This window comes from Podarcis bocagei, assembly GCF_964188305.1.
Source record: "Podarcis bocagei genome assembly, chromosome: Z".
NCBI classification, from domain to species: Eukaryota; Metazoa; Chordata; class Lepidosauria; order Squamata; family Lacertidae; genus Podarcis; species Podarcis bocagei.
This window is the reverse complement of record NC_138140.1, coordinates 9,019,200-9,038,618: the sequence shown is the minus strand read 5'-3', so window position 1 is coordinate 9,038,618 and position 19,419 is coordinate 9,019,200. Positions and strand designations below refer to the sequence as shown.

General features: G+C 44.0%; 1 protein-coding gene across 3 annotated transcripts in view; it reads left to right on the top strand.

Annotated features, from left to right (window-relative positions):
* The window catches only part of LOC308579019 (syntaxin-binding protein 1), a 66,333-nt gene that overhangs the window by 10,263 nt on the left and 36,651 nt on the right, over positions 1 to 19,419 (top strand). For 2 of the 3 annotated variants that reach the window (XM_081179760.1, XM_081179761.1), the window contains exons 2-5: positions 13,606 to 13,655; positions 16,264 to 16,345; positions 17,232 to 17,308; positions 18,981 to 19,059. In XM_081179760.1, coding sequence (XP_081035886.1) covers positions 13,606 to 13,655; positions 16,264 to 16,345; positions 17,232 to 17,308; positions 18,981 to 19,059 — 288 coding nt within the window. The remainder of the gene's footprint in view (positions 1 to 13,605; positions 13,656 to 16,263; positions 16,346 to 17,231; positions 17,309 to 18,980; positions 19,060 to 19,419) is intronic. The other variant, XM_081179762.1, reaches the window with a different exon arrangement.

Sequence of the window (19,419 nt, the reverse complement as noted above, 5' to 3'; positions counted from 1 at the left end):
CGCCGGAGATCATCAACCAGTGCGACCAAGGCAGTTTCAGTCCCATGATGAGGCCTGAATCCCGACTGGAAGGGATCCAAATGGTCCGCTTCTTCCAGGCGTGCCTGGAGTTGTTCAGCAACCACTCGCTCAATCACCTTGCCCAGGAATGGAAGATTTGAGACTGGGCGATAGTTGGCCATCGTGGCCGCATCTAAAGATGGTTTTTTAAGAAGCGGTTTAATAACCGCCTCTTTCAGCGGGTCTGGGAAGGCTCCCTCACGGAGGGAAGCATTCACCACCCCACGAAGCCCATCGCCCAGTCCTTCCCGGCTAGCTTTTATAAGCCAGGATGGGCAAGGATCCAGGAGACAGGTGGTTGGTTTCACTCGTCCAAGCAGCCTGTCCACATCCTCGGAGGTAACAGATTGAAATTGATCCCACTCAACTTGACTAGACAGAACTCTAGCACTCTCCCGCCCCGGCCCTGCTCCCACGGTGGAGTCTACTTCTTCCCGAATCTGGGCGATTTTATCTGCAAAAAACTTTGCAAAATCATTGCAGGAGAACATGTGGCCCGTACTGGGCCCCGATGTTGCAGGTGGTTCCGCTAAATTGTGAACCACCTGAAAAAGTCTCCTGCTGCTGTTTTCTGCAGATGCAATAGAGGCGGTGAAGAAATTCTTCTTCGCCGTCGCTATCGCCACTTGGTAGGCTCGACGTTGAGCTCTAACCTGTGTCCGGTCAGATTCGGAATGAGTTATCCGCCACCGGCGCTCTAGCCGTCTCAACGATTGTTTCATTGCATGTTTCAGTAGCATGTTGGACGCCTTCCGACCTGAGGGGCTCATCTTCCAGCGTCATAACTTTTATATGCCTGTTGTATTTGTCCATGTTGTTTTCTTGGCAAGGATACTGGAGTGGTTTGCCGGTTCCTCCTCCAGGTGGATCACGTTTGGTCCAAACTCTCCACTATGACCTGTTCATCTTGTGTGCCCTGCTTGGCGTAGTTCATAGCTTCTCTGAGTTCTTCAAGCCCCTTCGCCACGGCAAGGCAGTGATCCATGAAGGGGATCAAAACTAATATTACGAATATTAGTTTTGACATAAAGGAAGATCTCTTTATGTATGCAACAATGATAGCCCGAATAGTATATGTTTATAAATTGAAGGAAGGTACAATGCCGGCTAAGGAGGAAGGGCGGGCTAAACCAAAGAGTATGCTGAATTGGTTAGTTTAACTGGCAAATTAAGAAAACAGGAAGGGATAATATTTAAGAATGTTTGGGAAATGTTTGTTGAATATTTGGAAGATTATTGTAAACATTTAAAAACATTAGCAGGAATAGACTAAATCTAGCAGTGAAAATATAAACAAAAGGAAAATTGGTTGAGTTAAAATAGGGACTAATTAGAGTTTGCAGCAATGAAGGAGAACTTTAATGAACCATGGGGGGGTGGGGGGGGAGAAGGAAGTCAATCTTTAATGTATGGATTGTTTGATGTATGTTGATTTACAAAACTGAAAATGATAAATAAAATCTATTTAAAAAACAAACAAACAAGTTTTGTTTGCCTGTTGCACTGAACACAGGTACATGCTGTCTCTCCACATGTACAAGTGTTTGTGTGAAAATGTGTACATTTGTACTCAGCTGTTCATTTGTACTCCTCAGCTGTTGTGTACACAGGCTGTTACCTTGTTGAAAATGGGATATAAATAATTTTACCGGTGTACTGCCCAGCTGTTAGAAGTGTTCCCATTCAGCAAGGATACAGTGAATGACATTCAGCAAGGATACAGCTGCACACTTGAACAATCATTCACTGGCATCATTCAAGAGAGTAGAGTTCTGTGTACACCATAGTTGAACGTACACACATCAAGTGTTCACTCTTTCACACAAATGCTGTTTCATGTGTACTTGTTCCTGTGGTCAGTGTAGCATACGAATGAATCTATTGTGCACATATATTGCACGTTCATTGACTGTTACCTGTGTGAATATCTGTACAGTGAATGTTCCACGAAGGCTGAGATGTTTTCATATTTGCCAGACAGCTGTAACCTAGGGCTGTATCTCTTTGTTGATTTAGGATTGGAGATGAACGGTTTAAAAATATTTTGGCTAATTTAAAAAGGCACCCACCCCAATTAATTGGGTTACTTATTTTTAATCTAAGTCCTCAGGGGGTGGGTGAAAACATGGGTGGCTGGTACCATTTTGGAAGAGGCATATTTCCTCGTTTTACACAGAACCAGTTTTTTTTAATTAAATTATTTATATGCTGATATTCATAGATGTTTACATTTATACGTAAAATCACCCAATAAATATAAAAATATTACGATGAGAAATCGGCTAACTAATTATGGAAATACATTCTTAATTGCTTGTTTAAGCCTAATGGAATAGAAAAGTTTTCAACAGGCATTGAAAATTTGAAACAGACGGTGCCTGCTGAATGTTTTGGAGGTGGAGGAGGGGTGATTAACAAAATCAATCATCCCGGCAAACTGGGAATATCCCCTCAGTCACACAGTTTAGGACATACCACACCTTTCATCAGCAGAGTTTCTTTTTCTTTGATAAAAATAAGTCTTTCACAAAAATGTAAACTAAGCTTTAGTAATAAAGAAAACTACAACAAAATAACATGATGAGAGAAGCCAAATAAAACATGAGGCAAGTTTGAGGCAAGAAACAAGAAGAGGTAGTTGGTCCCTCATAACTGACACTCTCAACTGAACACACCCTGAAGAGAGGGGCTGATTCTGGAGCAAAACACACAAGCCCCGCCCACCAGATACCAGGCACTCTACTATTCAAATTAGGCCCAGATGTTTTTCTTACAAGCCACTTCTCACTGTGCCTAATTTGAATTAATCAATTTTAATTTAGCATGTAAATTCTCAAAACCTTCTTATTTAAACACCCAACAATTTCTGTACAATCTTGTTTGTTCTCACTATACAAAATTGTATCATCTACCTTGCTTTATACCAGGGGTCAGCCAACTTTTTCAGCAGGGGGCCGATCCACTGTCCATTAGACCTTGTGGGGGGCCGGACTATTTTTTTTGGGGGGGAATGAACGAATTCCTATGCCCCACAAATAACCCAGAGATGCATTTTAAATAAAAGCACACATTCCACTCGTGTAAAAACACCAGGCAGGCCCCAAAAATAACTCAGAGGTGCATTTTAAATAAAAGGACACATTCTATTCATGTAAAAACATGCTGATTCCTGGACCGTCCGTGGGCTGGAATTAGAAGGCAATTGGGCTGAATCCGGCCCCTGGACCTTAGTTTGCCTACCCATGCTTTATACCTTTGTACATTTCCATTCTTAGATCTAACTTTTTCTTAAACACCTATTTGCACCCTATAGTTCTTTAACCCTTGGCAATTTAGTAAGTGTCCAAGTGTTGTTTTATTCAATGCTCAATTTCTTCCTTGTCTGCTTCTATCAACTTGCCAGCTTCTTCTGCAGGAAGTTTGTCGATTTCTTTCCATGTGTCAGGTTCACCATTAGGCACTGCTTTTGATAGTTGCTCTGCTGGCACACCTTTGTTAACTCATGATGAGTGTCTGATTAAAAGTTCTAATTGTTCATCCATATCATCACACGCAGCTTCTTGTCCTGACTCTGTTTCCCCTGGTAAAGTACGGTATCTTACTTGGACTAGTTTTCTCTGTTCTTTCAACTTCTGTGATCAGTTTTACTGGAACCTCTTCAGTTACCAAATCAGCATTAGTCTGTTTCTCTTTAAAATAGTTCTAATTAGGAACACATGCACAAGATTGCTCTCCTCTAAAATACACTACTCACTTTCACTTCTCCTGTCCTTGGATTAAGAATTATGTAACCTTTGCACCCCTTCTCAAAGCAGACAAATATTCCTAACTCAGTCCTGGTGCTAAGTTCAGTATGTCTTTGTGCTGGCACATATGCAGTGCCAGCACAAAGACATACCAAAGACTTGTTCCAAAGACTCTAATGTGACTGATGTTCGGTACTCTTCCAAACCAAAGTTCAAATGCTGCTTTATTTGCAGCTTTTGTTGGCAGTCTGTTCTTCAAATATGTTGCTGTCATACTTGCCTCACCCCAAGACTCAAATGATAAATTAGACTTCATCAACATACATCTGACCATCTCCACCAGAGAGCAATTCTTTCTCTCCGCTATTCCATTTTGTTCTGGGGTAAATGGGGTGGTGTGCAAACGTTTAATACCATTTTCCTCTAGATAAGATTTGATGTGGCGTGACATGTACTCACCGCCGTTGTCTGAAAGTATTGCTCGTGGTTTCCTCCCAAATTGGTTTTCAATATTTGCAACAAACATCTTCAATTTCTCTGCAGTTTCTGATTTTTCCTTTAAAAGATAAGTTGTGCAGTATCTGGAATAATCGTCAATAAATGTTAAAATTCACTTATTTTTCCCATGAGACGTTGGTTGAATTGGACCACATATATCAGTATGAATAAGTTGCAAAGGCTCTGTTGAACCTCTCTAGCTTTGCTTGGGGAAAGAAGTTCTTGTTCCCCAGCAAACAGCTTTCACATACTTCACCATTCAGGTCAACTTTACAAGGTTTAATCTCCATTCCTCTCACCAAAGTCTCTATGTCCCAGCCTTTTGTGCTACAGATGAACACAGGTTGCACTTGAATTCTACTTGACCATATTCACCCTTTCTTGACCTGTATCTAGTGCAAAGACTCCATTATTTTCAAAACCTTGTGCATGTAAAACTCTGCCTTTGGTAATTACACATCTGTTGTGATTAAAATTTCCATTAAAACCACACTTGGTCAGGGTTGACACACTCAGCAAACTGTTAATTCTGGCAAGTAAACTACCTTTCTCACTTCATTACAAACAGTTCTTCTGCCTCCAACACACTTCTAGTTGGTGCTCTTGCTCCTTTTCCTTGCACAGAAATTTTGTGCCCATTCGCAACCCTAACTGCTCTGGTGAGTTTTCATTTAACTCACTGAAAAAATTAGCATCACATGTCATGTGCAATGAAGCTCCTGAATCAATTAACCAACTAGAAGTGTTACTGTTCCTCATCACTGGTCATCGGCCACTCTGGCTGCAGTTGATGAGGACTGGAGTCCAAGAATATTTGTGATTTATGGAAATAAAACGTGAGAGGGCACTATGTATCAACCACCTCAAGCCCTACAATTGGCAGAGAGGGCTCTGTTGGTGTTGCCTTTTCTGGCTGCTGCCCATTTGGCATGGATTGGTGGTGGGACCTTCTCAGTGGTCGTTCCCCATTTGTGGAGTCTCCTTCCTTGTGAGGTACATCTACATCCCTCAATTTTGACTTTCAGGTGAAATTTTAAAACATTGCTTGTTTACCCAGTCATTTGAAGGCATGTATAGATATCAATTCCTGGCAACCATGAAGTTCATAACTGCGTGGGTGAGGTTTTTTTTCTTCCGTATTGACCCTAACACATTTCAAAGCAGCTGATCTCTTCCTTGGGAGCACAGTGCGCATAAATAATATAAAATAATATTCAGTAATCTATTAGGATTTAATGTTACACAATAAAATTAACTCCCGGACATCAGCAAATAATAAACAGAAATTCACTCTTAACAATTACAATAAATAATTACTAAACTCTGATCAATAAAAATAACTAGTCACAATGCATAAAATACCACAATACATACAAAACCATGCAAAAGGATAAAACTGAGAAACAAAGACACACGACTTATAAAATCATAGAATTTTAAGGTTGGAAGAGACCTCAAGGCGTTCAACCTCCTGTAATGGAGGAAGCACAGCTAAAGAATCCATGACAGATGGCCACCCAGCCTCTGCTCAGAAACCTCCCATGATGGAGAGTTCATCACCCTGCGAGGGAGCCCATTCCAAATGCGGAGAACATTTGTATAGCCTCTTCATGAAGGTGATTTTTGATGGGGCTGTGGCAAGGGAAGAAACTCCCTTCACCTGTAATAAAAACTTCCCAAAGGGTGCTGCTTGTGCTTCCCGTCCCACCACACATGTTAATTTTTAGCCTTGCCCTGAATCTGTGTTGCTTTCTGTATTTATTATTGCATTTGTATCCTGCCTTTTCTCCAAAGAGCTCGGTGTGCTATGCACACTTCTTCTCATTTTGTCCTCAGAGCAAACCTGTGAGGGAAGTTAGTCTAAGAGGTAGTAGTGACTGTGGCCCAAGGTCACCCAGTGGGATTTGTGGCTGAGTGGGGGATTTGACCCCTGGTCTCCCAGCTACTCAGTCTGACAGTCTAACCATTAATATACAGCACTGTCTCTCTGCCAAGGTAGTTATGGGCATCTGCTTACAAATCTCCCTAACTAGATTGAGGCTTTTTTAAAGAGTAAAATAAAATGTTGCCCATAGACATTTGTGTTATGCAGAGTTTGTTGTCGACAGCCCTGATGCTGAGGGATTTGGACCAGCACCAAGGTGAATCAGCAGTAGCGGAAGCTGCTACGGGTTTGTTGATTCTCTTAGGAGGTCACCAACCTGGCACAGTTCTTCTTTCTTTTCATTGATTCTAGGAATAAGAAGACTGCCAGCTTCCTAAGATGGCATGGGCATGATAGTCTGATTCTTATTTATTAATAGCTTGCTTTTCCTCCAAGGACCTCTCAAAGTGTCTAATGCATTGCCCGCTAACAATCCCATGGCATTTGGTGGGTTGGCTTTGCTGTCTTCTACATGGCAACTACTCAGGGGATGCTATTTCCCCACCCCTCAGAAAGCTAGCACCTCAGGAAGAACACTTCTAGCCTGAAGTGCTTGTTTTCCAGCAGCAAAGAGGATTATTGTTGTTGGCTTTCCCCCCAATTCGGCAAATGAATTGGCCTGAAGTGGAACATAGGAATAGAGGAAGCTGGCGTATACTGAATCAGGCCACTGGTGCATTTAGCTCAGTACTGCCTGCGCTGATTGACGATGACTTTCCTGTGTTTCAGGCAAGGGTCATTTTGAGCCCTGTCTGGAGACTGGGAGCTTTTGCATGCATAGCAGATGCTCTGCCACTGAACTATGGCCCTTCCCTTAAGAGAGGGGAACATAGGAAGCTGCCTTATACTGACTAGGCCATTGGTCCTGCTAACTTAGTATTGTCTACACAGGCTGACAGTGGCCTCTCTGGGTTTCAGGTAGGGAGTCTCTCCCAGCTTTAACTGAAGATGCTGGAACATTCTACATGCAAAGCCACGAAGCTATGACCCTGGTACAGCTCTAGAAGGATCCTACACTTCTGTTTGTTTGTTTGTTTGTTTGTTTGTTTGTTTGTTTGTTTAGATCTGCTGGAAAGCAGCCATGAGAGAGGGCTGGACTGCATGCTTGCATCTATGTTACCATCATACTGCTCAAGCTATACATCTGTAAATAAATGGACCAAAAATATCTAAGGCTTTTGTGCAATGATCTTCAGAGGAAAATATAGTCTCTTTGGCTGTCCTGAATACGTACTATCGCTCTATTAGCAAAATGGGCTACTTGGTGCTGATAGGACTGTAGCCAAAAACAGGCTACTGAGAAAAAAGTGGCTGTATTCACATTACTGTGTGGAACCTCAAGCTTTGCAGACACTAGGAAAATACCCTCTGCCAACCCGTGTGCTTGGTGGCCACTGGATGCCGAGGGCCTGTTGGGGTAGGGAAACAGAAAATGTGGGAGGGGAGGTCAGGAATGGAGTATCTTGGAAAAGATAGCTCTCTGACTATCACTCTGAACAGGAGTACCCTACACTGTAACATTTTGTTGCAACTCTCACTTGTTACTTCTGTTTTACATATTGGTAATAGAGACATAGGTCTCTTCCAGACTTCATTTTGTGCCGTGTTTCTAGGCACTGGTCTGGGCTTTAAAGCGTGGGCCTATGTTGGAAAGCCCAGTGCAAAAGGAAGTCCGGATGAGCCTATAGTGCCTTTAAAAAATACTACTAAAATGTATTCCAGTATCGCCTAAAGCAAAGGGTGTCCTTTATCTGAGGAACAAGTCCCGCTATCAGGTCAAGCACATATTTTTTCCCAGCATGCTATTTTAGCAATGTCATGGTGACGGTGTCCATTTTTATCCTTCCTTCTGGGTGTTGTCCTTTATTGATCTGGTTGCTCACCTCTCTCCTCTCTCTCCTTTCTCTCCTTCCTAGCAAACTCATGTTGTTATTCTTCCATGTTTTTGAGACAATGTTATTCTCCAACCCACATACCTTTTTGCATTTCCCCCCCGGAAAAAAGCCAAAACAAAGAACTCTCCAGTACTGTATAGGGAAACTGGAAAGTCCCATTCTTGTCTATGTGGAGTGTTTTAAAGGAAGCACCCCCACACACCCAGTTTCCAGAGAAATGTCCCCTCTGTGTGTCCCCTTGAAACCTCCTTTCCCTCCTTTCCTTCTTATTAGATTTCCTGAGCTGAAAGCAGAGAGGAGAGGGAGAGAGTGTGAATGTGTGTCCTGAGCAATGCTGCAATGCAGTTCTGAGGATCAAGAGCTTGGCACAAGAAATGGCTGAGAGGGCCAAATTGTGCTTTGCTGCCGAAGGATGGGGAGGTTAGCCACTTCACACACCTCCAAAATAACACACCCATCACCCAAATAAATAATAATAACTGCAGAAAACTTTAAATTTAAGGGAGGGAGAGAGAGAACCTTTAACTGCTATGTAAATGGGCAAGTTCAGAAATGGTGGCTGTTATTTAAATGGAAAGGCAGGACCTCTATGCCTGCTCAGCCTGGTGGCCAAGTGCTCATAGTTCTTTCAGTGTTCTTTTTACAATCTCTAAAGCAGACTTGTACCGGGCAGCCTTTGAAATAGAGCTCTGACCTCTATTTTCACATGGTTAAACAATGAAATATACACCTGCAAGAAATAGCAGTGGCCACTGATTCAGTGGGCTTCAAAAGAGCATTAGACAAATGGAGGACCAGGCTATTAGATATGATGGATATGTTCTTCCTGCACTGTTGCAGGCACTATATGCCTCTGAAGACCAGTTCTGGGAAATCACAAGTAGGGAATTGCTGTTGCAAACTGGTTCAGCTTTCGGGCTTCTCACTGGGGTGCCAGGCTGGCAACTGTGAGAGCAGGATGCTGAACCTTTGGCCTGATCCAGCAGGACTCCTTCTATGTCCTTAAGATGACACTTTTTTTGGGGGGGGGGGAAACAAAGACACCTTCCTGTGGCTTAGCTTGCTTGCACAAGTCATCCGGCTGAAGAATCTCGAAGCTTGATCTCACTTTGTATGGTCTGCTCTGTGCTGCCTAAGGGGAGCTAAAAGTGTCATTCCTTGGAGGTATTGATCACTGCCAGGAGGTATTGGTGGATGGGAATTGGCGGTTCCCTCACTGCAAGAAGTGAACTAAGGGAACCATGCAGAGGGCCTCATCAGCAGTGGTGCACTCCCTCCCATCAGATGTCACGGAGATAAATGACTACACAACTTTTAGAAGACATCTGAGGGCAGCCCTCTATTAGGAAGTTTTTAAATGTTTGACGTTTTATTATGTTTTTATATTTTGCTGGAAGCCACCCAGAGTGGCTGAAGAAACCCAGCCAGATGGGCAGGGTATAAAGGATGTTGTTGTTATCAGAAGGAATGAATATGCTCTACCTAAATACCCACTAAAGCAGGCGGTGTATGCTTCTTAAGACCAGTTGCTAAGAATAACAAGTGGGGAGAGCTCTTGTGTTGGGTCCTACTTGTGGATTTCCCTTTGGGGCATTATGGTTGGCCACTTTGGGAACAGGATGCTGGACTAAATGGGCCACTGGCCTGCTCTAGCGGGGTCCTTCTTAAAGTAGATCGCAAGGCAGCAGCTCTCCAAGGTACTGGGCGTGGCTTTCACATCACCTGCTGCCTTTCAACTTTAGATGCCAGCAACTGAACTCGAAACTTGATGTGCAGAGGGAACTGATTCTGTACCACTCAGCTATGGCCTCTTCCCTCTCTAGGAAGATTACTGGGAGAGCTGTAGTCCTCTCACTTTTGTACATCTTGAAACACAACAGGAGCTGCTGAAGCAGAAATAAACCTGTGTGTATGGTGTTGTTGTTGTTGTTGTTGTTGTTGTTTTTAAAAAATATTGCCCTTGCCTTGCTTCATTAGAGGTTAAAAATAGACACACAGCACAAATGGGGTGGTAGAGTCCAAGAGTGGTAGAAAGCAGTGGCGTAGCGTGGGGGTGCAGGGGGGCCGGCTGCACCGGGCGCAACATCTGGGGGTTAGGGTTAGGGGGCGCAAATCCACGGGTTAGGGGGTGCAAATTACTTGCCATGCCCCGGGTGCTGACAACCCACGCTACACCACTGGTAGAAAGGACTGTACCATGCCCAGCTGTAGGGGTCTGAAGCTGGAAGTGTGTTCTATTCATAAGGAGATTTAAAAACAAACATGAAGGAGTCGTTCAAAAATTGTGTGTGTCCCCCCCACTATAATCTCGAAGTGGTGTGATCTCCTCTTCCCTCCTGCTGCTGTTGCCTGTGCAGCCCATGCCTAGAAAAGGGGAAGCTGACAATAGGCTGCGGTTTGGTGCAGATCATAGGGTGGGGGAGATAATTCTGTGCAAACTACGGGCTTGGTTTTTCTTTTTGCTGAGCCAGATTATGTAAGCAGAAGGTTTGCAATGCCTTGTTACTCTGGAAACTTCCCCTATGCTTTCTGCAGAAAGGGGTGTGTGCAGCAGTGTGTGTGTGTGTGTGTGTGTGTGTGTGTGTGTGTGTTTCCTCCTTTTGTCTCATAAGCTATTTGTTGAAAGAAAAAGACCTTCGCTTTTTAAAAAGTGAGATGGAAAAAAATGTATTTACTCCTGCACATTTGCTGTGCACTTTTTTTGGTAGGGATTGGCCTGTCAGTTTTGTTCCCCCTCTGTTTCTCAAGTTCAGTTTTCCACATTTCTGCAACAGTTTGTGATTATTATTTTTTAGTGGCATATGTTCATGAAAGTTAGTCAACGTTTCAGTGCAAATTTCTAACTTGCACATTTTTGCAAGCAGTTTTCTTTTTAAAAATATTTTTATTAATCAATTTCAACATAACAAATTATCAAACCGTATATTCACATACATTATTTCCCCCTTTTTTCCCACCCCCCTTCCATCCCTCCCTCCCCCCCTCCTACCAGGGACTTCTCAGCTCCTCTCTCTCTGATTTCTCTGCACATATTATTCTCTGCATGTTATAATGTTATACATATCCTTATCTATCTATCATGTTATCAACCAATAAATTTGCGTATGTTTATTCAACAAGCAGTGTACCAGAAGAATCCAAATGGATGACCAATCACTCTCTGCCTGAGTCTTTCCAGAAGACTCTGTATGGATGACTAACATCTGTTTGCTTACCACTCAAATCATCCTTACAAGAACAATATATATATATCTTTCTATATACAGTATTTCAGGAGGAAGGGGTAGGGCTATATTAGAGAAGGGCCGTAACTCAGTGGCAGAGTACCTGCTTTGCATGGACAATTGTCTCAGCTTCAATCCCTGGCATCTCCAAGTAGGTCTGGGAGTGTCTGCTGCCAGAAACCCTGGAGAGCTGCTGCTAGTCAGTGTAGACAATACTGAGCTACATAGACAAATGGTCTGGATTGGTATAAGGCAGCTTCCTGTGTCCCTAGGAGCAACTGTCCACATCTCAGCACATGCAGAGGGTGAAAACGGTAGGTGACTTGTGTATATGGGGGTCCTGTGTGACGTCCCTTCCGCTTAGTGTAAACCATCCATAAAAGGGTTGCCAAATGCGATTTAGCATGGGGATTACAAGGCATCACCTCAAGCTGCTTGTTTCTTGTTTCTAAATAAGGTTCTAATGTCTCTCTCTCTGTGTGTCAGATTATCAGCTCCTTGCAGAGAAGGCAAGTGAATTGAGGGACTGATGCCTCTGTGTGTGTGTGCTGTGAGCGAGGAGGTTTTATGCATGTTGAGGTGCACTACTGTGAACCCTTTCCAGTTTTTCGTTTGGTTGTTTCAATTCCTTCATTTCTTAGTTGCTTCTCCCTGTTCTAAGAATTCTAGCCAGCATGTCGGTAGAGAAGGGTAGAAGAGAATGTTTTTCTTTGACGTGTTGCTTTCTCCCAGGGGCAGTGGCGTAGCGTGGGTTGTCAGCACCCGGGGCAAGGCAAGTAATTTGCGCCCCCTAACCTGTGGATTTGCGCCCCCTAACCCGTGGATTTGCGCCCCCTAACCTGTGGATTTGCCCTAACCCCAGATGTTGCGCCCGGTGCGGCCGGCCCCCCCTGCACCCCCCACGCTATGCCACTGCCCAGGGGTGTAGCCAGGATTTTTGTTAGGGGACCCAGAACCTCAGTTACCTAAGTATTTTTTATTGATTTTTATGGGGGGGGCAAACATAAAATTCTGATATTTTGCAGGAGAGATTCAATCTGGAGATGACCCTAGCCACCACAGTTGCAATTGGGGACAGGGCATAGCTCAGTGGTAGAGCACCTGCACATGCCTTACAAGTAAAAGGTCACAGGTTCCACCCCTGGCATCTCCAAGTAGGGCTGGGAATGTCTCCTGGTTGAAACCCTGGAGAACTGCATCCAATCTTTGTAGACAATACTGAGCTAGATCAGGGGTCAGCAACCTTTTTCAGCTGTGGGTCGGTCCACCATCCCTCAGACCATGTGGTGGGCCAGACTATATTTTTTTGGGAGAAATGAACGAATTCCTATGCCCCCCAAATAACCCAGAGATGCATTTTAAATAAAAGGACACATTCTACTCATGTAAAAACACGCTGATTCCCGGACCATCCACAGGCTGGATTGAGAAGGCGATTGGGCCAGATCTGGCCCCTGGGCCTTAGGTTACCTACCCCTGAGCTAGATAAACCAGTGGCCTGATTGACTCATTATAAGGCAGCTTCCTCTGTTCCTAATCATGGAAGGGTAAGCTCAACACTCAATTGTGCATTTGTTGGGAAGAGTGTCTTAGAATCCAGATATAGGGAGGGGAGGTACTTTGGAGGAGGGAATCCTCTTACTCCTCCCTATCATTTTCACTTTTGCCTCCTTGCTGCTGTTACCTTTCTTCTCATTACAAAAATAAAATTTTAAGGGCAGGGAGAAGGCAGAGTGTCAGTTGAACATAGGAAGAGCCCTAATGGATCTGCTCAGTGACCCATCTAGTCCAACACAAGGGCCAACAAGCACAGTAGTACTCTTCCCACCTGAGATTTCCAGATGAGTATTCCCTCCATCAAAGAAGGCAGGACATAAGAGCCTGGCTGCTGCATCAGGCCAGTGGTTCATCTAGTTCAGCATCCTATTCTCATGGGCGCCAGCCAGATGCCTCCAAGAAGCCCACAGGCAGGACCTAAATGCAACAGCACCATTCCTGCCTATGATTCCTAGCAACTGGTATTCAGAGGCATACTGCCTCCTGCAGTGGAGGTAGAACATGGCTGTCATGGCTCATAGCTATTGATGCTTGTGTAGTAAAAATAGAAAATACGGTAAATAACAGAGTAAGCCTTTCTCAGTGAGACATTCTAAGGTGGTAGAAAAGGAGACGATCTCAGCCATAGGACCTTGGGGCAGTGTGTAGCATAACACTTCTATTTTCTGATCTTGTTTTCTTTCTTTCTTCCTTCCTTCTAGAAATTATGGCTGATGTGATCAAAAAGGTGAAGAAGAAGGGGGAATGGAAGGTGAGAGGCTTGATCTTGACAGATTGTGAGTTAGTAGAAATTAGTGTGCTTATGTGTGTATGTACACAGTTATAACCAATTCCAGCTAGCCATCTGCTGCCTTGCCCCACTTTTCCAGAGAAGGATTAGTTCACTGTGACGTCTTGGTAGGCTCAGGGTGTGCATGTTTTGTAGCATTTGTCACAGAAGCCCAAGATATGATTCAGGATTTTGCATCCAGAGAAACCTCTTCAATTTTATTTATTTATTTGTTTATTGAGATTTCCTACCTGTCCTTCACCATAAGGTCTGTGGGTTGGTTATAAGTACTTTTAAAAATATAAATTAAATCTTTATTATATCTTCAGTTATTCAGACTTTTTTGTGTGCCTTTGCTTCATATATGTTTTTATTGCATTGTAAAACATTTTGAGATGCCTCAGGAGAAGCAATTCATAAATGAAATAAAGAATAATAATGCAGCATACAGATAAAACCGGTTTAACTATAAAACAACTGAAACCATTCCAAGTGGAACAGAAGAATACAACTTCAGCAGCAGAGGTGGGTCCCACAAAACAAATACCACAGCAAAGACCGTGGTAATGAGGTTCATTTTAACATACAGGGAAAGCTGTACAGGGAAAATGCCAGGTGCACCTCTGTGGCGAGGGAGTTCCACAATTTAGGGGCTGTTGCCCAGAAGTCCTCTTCCTCCTGGGCCACCATTCTCTGCACCTCTGAGGTTGGCAGACCTACCTAGAGAGCTTCACACAGATCTTAACACCTGAGAAGGTCAGGAGGGATGGAGATGGTCTTTCAAAACTGGGCTCATGTGAGTTCCACTGGAACCCTCAACTCAGCAGTTACTGCTGTTCCAGATGAAGCATCCTGTGCCATAGTAGGTGATGTGTTGTGGGATCAGTTTCAGCCAATGCAGACTGCTGATGTGGACAAGGTGCTTGCAGCTGTACGCCCGACTACATGCCCTCTTGACCCTGTCCCTCCTGGAATACTAAATCTAATAGAGAGGGTTTGATTGGTTGGGTCCAGAGTGTGGTACACATACTTCCTTGCATGAGGGAGTGGTGACTGCTGCCTTGAAAGAAGTGGTGGTGTGGTCTCTCCTAAGAAAAGCAACTTTGGAACTGTTGGACTGGAATCCACGAGTCACAAATTCTCCCTTCTTGGGAAAGGTAGTGGAGAGAGTTGCAGTGGGGCAGCTGCAAGCATTCTTGGATGACACTGGTTATTTAGATCCATTCCAGTCTGGGTTGAGTTGTCCTTGGTCACTGTAATGGATGACTTTTACAGACAATGAGACAAAAGGAGTGTGACCTTGCTCCTGCTTCTCGATCACTCATTGCTGTTGACCATGGCATCCTCTGAACCAGCTCCATGGAATGGGAATTGGAGGAACTGTGTTACAACAGTTTTGGTCCTACCTGTGGGTCTGAGTCCAGAGAGTAACACTGGGAGAGTGTTTTTCACTGGTTCTGCTATGGGGTGAATAATACCTGAAGCCACTAGAAGCAGTCCTTAAGTAATTTGGAAGCAAGATGCCATCAGTATTGTTATCACACTCACCTCTGTTTCTATCTAAACCTCTGAATAAGGAGAGTCTATGGGGCCCTGTACTGGTGCCTGAATGCATTGGTGGGATGGATGAGGTAAGGAAATTGGGTTAAATCCTAGCAAGGTGGAGGCACTGTGGATGAATGCTTACCAAGTATGAGTCAGTTGTCTGCTTTGAATAGGATTGTACTCCTCCTGAAGGAGCAGGTATGCAGTTTGGGGGTTCTTCTACATCCAGATTTGTCACTGCAAGCCCAGATAGCCTCAGTGACTAGAGGTGCCTTTTCCAACTGCAACTGGTGCAATAGCTGCAACTGTTCCTCTGAACCTGGAGAGCTTGACCACCGTAGTTCAGTCACTGGTGACTTCAGGGTTGGATTACTGCAGTGCAGAATCTACAACTAGTGCAAAATGCTGCAGTGTGATTGCTTACAGGAGTGAGACCCTGCTAGCATATAACACCTCTGCTTGGGACCAGTTTATCTGCAGGATCACCTTACCCAACACACATTCCTGCTCAACCACCTTGATCTGAGGAACTGTCACTCTTACAGACACCACATGACCCTCATTCCGCACTTGTAAGAAAACAGTCTTTTGTGTGACAGTACCTACACTTTGGAGCTCCCTGTCTGTTGACATGAGGCAGGTGCCTTCACTGTATCTCAGTGCCTGCTTAGAACATTTAGGCAAGCCTGTCCAGACATGTGGAAGTTACATGTGCCTTGTTTGTTTTAACTACAGTTAGCTACAGTTAACTGTTGTACAGTAAGCTGAAGACTAGCCTTTTTACCTGAACCTTGGGCACATGAGATACAGATTTTTGGATCCACCATATTCTCTTGACTGTAATTCACTTTAAACTGATTTTGATTGTGTCTTTAAATTGCTGTTACCCCACTCTAGGACCTTATGGTGAAGGGCAGGTAAGTGATGATGATGGTGGTGGTGATGATAATGGGGAAGAAGAAGCTCATATGCAGGACAGTTTTAGTTCAACCCCAAGCCAAGTCGGTGGCAACTTTTGCATGACTTCTTTCTCCTTCTCTCCCAGGTGCTGGTGGTGGATCAGCTGAGTATGCGTATGCTTTCTTCCTGCTGCAAAATGACTGATATCATGACTGAGGGCATAACAAGTGAGTGCATTGTTCAGGACCTCCCCCACCCCCTTTCTCCAGCCACCTCACCCTCATTGTCTGGATAGAACCAAACCTGGATACCACCTAGTTTGCCTGGAATATGGGTTGCCAGGATGATGATTTCAGTTTATATACTGCCTCTTATCAAAAGCTCTCAGGGCGGTGTAGAACCATATTACAAAACATCAATGACAAAAACACAAACAGCCCATGGGCAAACTTGGATTTCTGAGCAAGTGCCCTGGGTGCCAATCTCCTCTCAGAGGCAGTTATCAAACATCTTCTTTTGGACTTAAGCTGTGTTTCTGTGAAGTTTCATTGTATGTGAAGCCCTGTTCTCTTGAAACTGAGGTGTTTTCAGCATTCCTAAATGTTTAGTTTTGGAGCATACAATGGTTAAAAAACTCCTCATTCATACTGAGGCCAATTGGACTGGTAGTTGAAACTTATACCAATACTAGTGAAAGAACAATGTATTTCACTTCACTAGTGGGCAGCAGGTTAGTGGGGGGGGGCAGGGCACATGGCACTCATAGCTCTGGCCCTTCCCCCATCTCAGCATCTGCTGCCTGAGGCAGCTGCCTCACTCTTCCACATCTTAGGGCCTGAATACATCACTACTTGTGTACCTGGGTGGTGGCTTCATTTAGTAAGTCAGAGGCACAACAGCCACCCAAGTCCATTTTATTTTGAGTATTGGCTGTGTTGTTGGAGGTGGTGGTGGTATTCCAAGGGGAAAGCTAACTTCTCACATGGACTGATTGAATTGTAGGCTATTGATCTCTGAGAATGGAGCAATAACTAGTTGCAGGGCTTGGTAACCACCTTGAATCTGCCATATTTTCCTCCCTGATGAAAATCTCTGTTGCGTTGCCTTTTGCAGTTGTGGAAGACATCAACAAGCGCCGGGAGCCACTGCCCAGCCTGGAGGCTGTGTACCTCATCACCCCATCAGAGAAAGTAAGCGTGATAGAAGCATGATAGAAGTGTATAAAATTCTGCCTGGTGTGGAGAAAGTGGAGAGAGGAAAGTTTCTCTCTCTCGCTCTTGCATAACTCTAAAACTCAAGGACATCTAGTGAAGCTGAATGTTGGAGGAATCAAGTGTTTCATTATTACACTGTGCATAGTTAAACTGTGGAACTCGCTCCTGCAAGAGGTAGTGATGGCCATCAACTTGAATGGCTTTAAAAGAGGATTAGACAAATTCATGGAGGGCAAGGCTATCAATGGCTACTGGCTGTGATGGCTTATGTTCTTCCTCCATTGTCAGAAGCAGAATGCCTCTGAATCCTACTTTCTTGGACATTGCTGTGCTCAGGTTCTGCTTGCCAGCTTCCCATGATTGGGATGTGTCCAAGGGAACGGGGGCATGTTGCAGGCCCCCAGCTAGCTCCAGCCCACCGGGCGGCAGCCGGGTGAACTCCGGTCTTTGGAACAGCATCAAAACAGAGGCACACAGCTTCAGAAGCCTTCAGAAGCTTGAACACACCTTAATCAGCAGAGTGAATAACACGCAACAGAAGTGGCGGACAGAGGCATATGTAAAGCATATTTACAAGCAGTTTATTCAGCATAGTTCAGGACAAAGAAAACATATCTGCTCTCTTTCATGTCCAAGAGCAGGAAATATAAGCAAAAGCTATACACAACGGAAGTTCCCATCAGGCTGTGCTGGAAGTAAACAGACATGTGACATAAAACAACTCCACATGCCTGTTCTAAAGGTGGAATGGAACATCAATATCCTAACACCATTTGGGGCATTGATTTGCCGCTATAAGAAGAAGATGCAGAGCTAGATGGGTCATTCACCTGATCCAGTATGGCTTTTCTTATGAGGTAGCATGCCTCTGAAATTGCTAAGGGGGTTGGCTATTCTGGAATGCCCGCCCTAAGAAGACACATCTGGCACGAATGCTGCAATATTTTTTGGTGCCTGGTCAAGACTTCCTTCATTTAGACAGACTTCTAGTCAGAAATGTTTTTTTACCCTAATTTGTTCTCTATATTACGCTGTTTGTTTAAATATATTGCATGTCATGTGAATTGTCCTCACAGTTTTGTACTCTACCCTGGACTCTGCAGCTGATGGCCATTCAAGGAATGACTTAAATAGAGCTGGTGCAGTGAGGGGGTGAGAATGTTGAACTAGAATCTGGGGGCCCAGGGTTCGAATCGCCACTCAGGCATATGAAGCCCACTGGGTATCCTTGGGCCCAGCTGGGCACTCTCTCTCAGCCTAGCTTACCTTATGGGGTTGTTGCAAGAATAAAATGGAGAGGAGCAAGAATAAAGTATGCCACCTTGAACTCCTTGAAGAAAAGGTGGGATATGGATGTACTAATATTTCAAATGAAACCAGTAGGGTTGTATTTTGGGACAAAACTGTATTGGCCAATTCTCCTACCCAAAGACAGAACTTCCCAACCTCATTTTAAGCAAGTCAAGCCTTGTTATAATAGTGGTCAGTGGGGCAGGATCAGGGAGTCAGGAGAATGACTTTATAAAGGGGGCTCACCAAGCAAACTAACTTGGGAAAAATTGTTTTCATACAAACCAAGGTTTGAACTTTGAGCAGAACTAGCAAGCATCTAAAACTGACTGTTTTTACTTATTCTTCTTTCTCCTAGTCTGTTGAGTCTCTCATTGGTGATTTCAAGGAACCACCGAATGCCAAGTATCGAGCTGCCCATGTCTTCTTTACTGACTGTAAGCATACTGGGAATTTCTCTCTGCCCCTCCTGGTTATAACTGGAAGTTTCAAGAACTACACTGTATAGTGCTACAAACCAAGCATGGGGAACTTCTTTCACCCCCTGCTGTCTATGTAGGGTTGCCATACATCTGGGAAATCCCAGACATGTCCTCTTTTGGGGGATCAACAGGACCATCTGGGGGAATTGTTAATTTTTTTAAAAAAAAAATGTACACATTTATTCAGCTTGGTGGGTCCGTATCTCCTAGTCTTCTGTTTCCAGATTAAACAAATAATGAATTGATGAAATGTTACAGAATCATACCACAGGTAAAATTTAATTAAGCTAGAAAGGATGCATCATAGGTAGGAAA